Below are 4,595 nucleotides of genomic sequence, written 5' to 3'. Positions count from 1 at the left end.
CCTCCTCTATGTCATGCCTGCACTCCCCTCTATGTCATGCCTGCACTCTCCTCATGTCATGTCCTCCTCTATGTCATGTCTGCACTCTGCGCTCTGACAGTATGAATCCATCGCAGTCTATTTACTAGCACAGCTGAGATCACACGGACACGCCCCCCGCTGTCCTTAATTGGTTTAGAACGCGGAAGGGATTCGCATTCCGTGAGTCTAATCCCCTTCCAATCACAAATCTCCGCCGTTCCTTCCAGCCAACCAGAACGCCGTGTACCGCCCACCTGTCATTCGCCTCGCGCTGGGGTATATAAGTGAATGCCGAGCGTCCTGCAGCTCATTCTGAGCTAATCTAGAAAAGGAAAATAGAAAGGAGTGTGAGAAGTGGAGAGGGACCGCTGAGCGATCGTCTCCCTGTCTGTGTCTTGTGTTTCGGGGAATCCCTGTCTATAGAGTCGGCACTATGAAAGCTTTCAGCCCCGTCCGATCCGTCAGGAAAGGCAGCATAACGGAGCACAGCCTGGGCATCTCCCGGAGCAAAACGCCGGTGGACGATCCCATGAGCCTTCTGTACAACATGAATGACTGCTACTCCAAGCTGAAGGAGCTGGTGCCCAGCATCCCCCAGAACAAGAAGGTCAGCAAGATGGAAATCCTGCAGCATGTCATCGATTACATCCTGGACCTGCAGATCGCCCTGGACTCACACCCCACCATCGTCAGCCTGCACCACCCGAGGATGGGCACCACCTCCTCCTCTTCACCCTCCAGCACCAGGACCCCACTCACCACCCTCAACACAGACATCAGTATCCTGACATTGCAGGTACGGGGAGCTGATCCCTATGATGATCCCTACATCCCATGCATCCTCTGTACATGCATTGTCCTGGCTCTCCTCCATCTGGACTGCACACACTTGTACCCCCCCATCCCCTATTACCCCCATAGCCAGGTGTCTCCTCTCCTCCTTCTTCCCCCTGCTGCTTTGTGTATGTGCTCCCCTCCTCCTCCTCCCCCTCTCCTAGCAGACTGTCAGCCTCTGTTGGCTCCCATCCTCTTACACGTGCTTGTTTTCTCTTGCAGGCGTCTGATTTATCGGCAGAGTTTATCACGAATGACAGCAAAGCTCTTTGTCCTTAAAAATGGTGAGTGTCTAATGTGTGATGTGATTGCGGGGTGCTTGTATGTGGGGGGCTGGGGAGAGGATGATCATCCTCACCAAGAAAGATACTCAACCTTCTAGGTGTCTTGCGGGGTGTGTGAATGTGGGGTGAGGATGATACTCCACCTTCTAGGTGTCTTGCGGGGTGTGTGAATGTGGGGTGAGGATGATACTCAACCTTCGAGGTGTCTTGCGGGGTGTGTGAATGTGGGGTGAGGATGATACTCAACCTTCTAGGTGTGATTGCGGGGTGTGATTGCGGGGTGCATGTATGTGGGGTGGCTGGGGTGAGGATGATCAACCTCACCGAGAAAGATACTCAACCTTCTACTAGGCTACGCCGTTTCATCAGTTCTGGACGTTCTAATGGACCTACTGAAGGTTCCGTTGGGATCTGCTGTCAATCTGAACATTTCTAGTACCCCCTTTGTATCCTAGAGGAACCGTTTGACATTTTCAGATCCCTGCTAAAAGTTGTTAATTGGTGGTCAGTGGAAAGAATACCCCCTTCGATTGGGTGGTCAATGGGGAAGAATTCTTCTTCCGTTGGTGGCCGGTGGGGAGGAATGCCCCCTTCAGTTGGGTGGTCGGTGGGGAGGAATGCTTCTTACGTTGGTGAGAATGCTCCTTACATTGGTGGCTAGTGGAAGGAATGCCCCTCACGCGGGGAGGAATGCCCCCCTTCGGTTGGGTGGTCGTGGGAATGCTCCCTTTGATTGGTCCATGGAGAAGAATACTTCTTACATTGGTGAGAATGCTCCTTGCAGTTGGGTGGTCAATGGGAAGAATGCCCCCTTCGATTGGGTGATTAAAGGAGAAGAATGCTCCTTACATTGGTGGCTAGTAGGAAGAATGTCCTTTGCACTTGGGTGGGGAGGAATGCCCCTTTGGTCAATGGGGAAGAATGCTTATCAAGTTGGTGAGAATTCCCCCTTCAGTTGGGTGGTCAGTGGGAAGAATGCACCCCCTTACCGTTGGGTGGTCATTAGGTAGCATGCACCCCTTTACAGATGGCTATAAAGATAACTGGTGTCATGCAGCTGGCTCTGCCAAGTGGCACAGGCCCCGGAACTATGCAGACACTATTAAATAGGAGGTCAATCAGTTACAGCTTCAAGAACCCAAACTGTAAAATTGAACCCTGGCTGAGAATGACTGCGATATTGGGGTACTGAATGTTCAGATTTATGGCACGTCCTATTAGGAAATTGAATTTCGGATATGCTAAAGGTCTATTAGACTGGTGAACGCTCTGTTGGATGTGCTGTCATAGCTGAACATTCGATTTATACTTCCCATTCAGTTTGAGCGGTCCATCTTCCTCCCTTCTGTCAGAGGCAGAGTAAGTGGCGGAGAGTCAGCCCTAATGCCTTAAATGTTTGTGGGCTCCTGCCATCACGTTTAAGTGGCTGCATTTAATCAAATAATTGATGCAAGCAGTACACTGGCGCCTACATGCGTAGATCCAAGAGAGAATGGCTTAAACGCCTTTTTTTTTTTTTTTTTTTTTTTTTATCTGCTTTAACCAGTGCTGTGCCTAAGCAGCCTGCCCAGTCTTATATAGTTTTATTTATTTTTTAATGCCCACCATGTCCTTATCACCTGTGCAGTGCCTAGCAGCATGTACTAGTCTTCATTATTATGCTGTGTCCATTTTTAATAATTACTACTATACCCAGCAGCCTGCCCCGATCTTATTCCATACTCCGCTTACGGTGTCGCTTCTTATAACCGGTGCTCAATGCCCTGGTCTCCTTTGTTTTTTATGCCCACCATGACCCTTATTGGTCCAAGTACCTTGCAGCAAAATTGGACAAATGATTTTGTTTCCTTTCTAAATGTATTATTGTGCTGTTTGTATACGAGTGTGTTGTATGTGATCTGTAGACTGTTGTAGTAAGTCTGATGGGGTGATCGGAGATGTGTGGGGTCTAGCATGTGACCTAGCAGTGTGGGTGAAGCTGCCTGTAGCGTGGGAAGGGTTAATCCTCCAGCTCCTGTGTACATCTGGAGGACTGGGTTCGCCCCCAGTGAGTGTTTGGTTAAATGTTCAGTGTGGCTTCCTCACTGGCGCCAGTCTGTCTCCTCACTGATCGCTTCCACTAAAGGCCTCCTTCTCAATCTCTTGCAGGTGTTCCGATTGACTGTTTTTCTTTGCACAACATGGCTACAAGACTTCTCTATTTCATTATTTGAGTACTGCATTTGTACAGAAGCTTGTGGAAGAGGGGGGGTCCGTGTGGCTATGAAAAGGGACTCGCATCCAGTTTTTATTTCTTTTTTTACCACCCCCCCAACCCCTGAATTTTTTTATTTTGTTCCCAGCCAAGCTTTGGACTGCTTATTTATGAAAGACTTTAATTCACCTTTCCTAATACAGGGAAGGCTTGAAATCTACTATTCTCTCCTGCAATGGGGAGTGGAAGCTAAAAAAAAGTTACCACAAGGGATTTGCCACTTTACCAACAGCTATTTTAATGCCTTTTTATTTAATAAAAGGTGAAGCATCAGGCAACGTGGACGGGAGTTAAAGTTGTATGGGATCAGATGTCTCCTCCAAGACTGAAATTAAAGATGTGCGTGTACATAGATTATTAAATGAGAAAATTGTGAACTCTTTAACATTCCAAGTCTTTTCCCCTCCCTTGTACAGTGGCAGAGATTTTGATTTCTGCAAAATGTGTAATAAGAATTTAATCATGCTAAACTTTTTATAAAAGTTTGGTTGTAAGCTTTTTTTTTTTTTTTTTTTTTTCTTTTTTTTTTTTTTTTATACAAAATAAATCAATGGTGTTTATTGAAATGAACAAGTTTTTAGTCTTTGTGGGCTTATTCTAATAAAGGTATTGCGTAATATGTTAAATAGTTAACGAAAATCCTTTTACCTGTGTACAGATATTCCTCCAGATCCTTTTATATGAATCACACTAATTGACTTGAGCAAGTAAATGATTGTCTAACAGACTTTGCCCTGCTCAGTTGGATCAGGTCACACATGATCTATAAGGTTATTGAACAAACCATGCAGAACATAAAAGAAACTTGTAACACTCCCCAGCCTTGTGTGTACCAGCTTGGAAGTGACTTGCTGTCCTTCTGTCCCCTCAAAATAGGCTGTATATGGTTGGGAGGTGTTGGAGATATAAATTCTTTGCACCCAAAGCAGCTGCCTTTGCATGTCATGGGTTTTATTAGGTGACTGGGGAATAGGTTGCACTCAATGACCCACTTCTTTTTTTTTTTTTTCTCTAGATCAGGCTGGAGTAATGGGAGTTGGGTTGAAATAACCATTATGTTACTGATTAAACCTTGGCTCCTCTTGGAAAAAGACTTAACGTCTCCCATAAGAATTGAATTATTCCCGTAATAGGATTTTTGTTTTTTTCCCAAGATCCAGTTGGAGAATTCTAGGTTATTTTACCCTAGTTTGACCTCTGCA

The 4,595-nt window shown here is 46.1% G+C and overlaps 1 protein-coding gene across 1 annotated transcript; it reads left to right on the top strand.

The window, feature by feature from the left end:
- The first annotated feature begins 338 nt into the window (after window positions 1-338).
- Window positions 339-3,875, top strand: ID2 (inhibitor of DNA binding 2). The gene is made up of 3 exons (XM_040348647.1): window positions 339-817; window positions 1,078-1,139; window positions 3,288-3,875. Exons 1-2 carry the CDS (start codon window positions 455-457, stop codon window positions 1,132-1,134), a joined length of 420 nt encoding a protein of 139 aa, XP_040204581.1. The 5' UTR covers window positions 339-454; the 3' UTR covers window positions 1,135-1,139; window positions 3,288-3,875.
- The last annotated feature ends 720 nt before the right edge of the window (window positions 3,876-4,595 follow it).

This window comes from Rana temporaria, chromosome 4, assembly GCF_905171775.1.
Source record: "Rana temporaria chromosome 4, aRanTem1.1, whole genome shotgun sequence".
Lineage (NCBI taxonomy): Eukaryota > Metazoa > Chordata > Amphibia > Anura > Ranidae > Rana > Rana temporaria.
The sequence above is the reverse complement of the archived record's forward strand: the minus strand, read 5'-3'. Positions and strand labels throughout refer to the sequence as shown.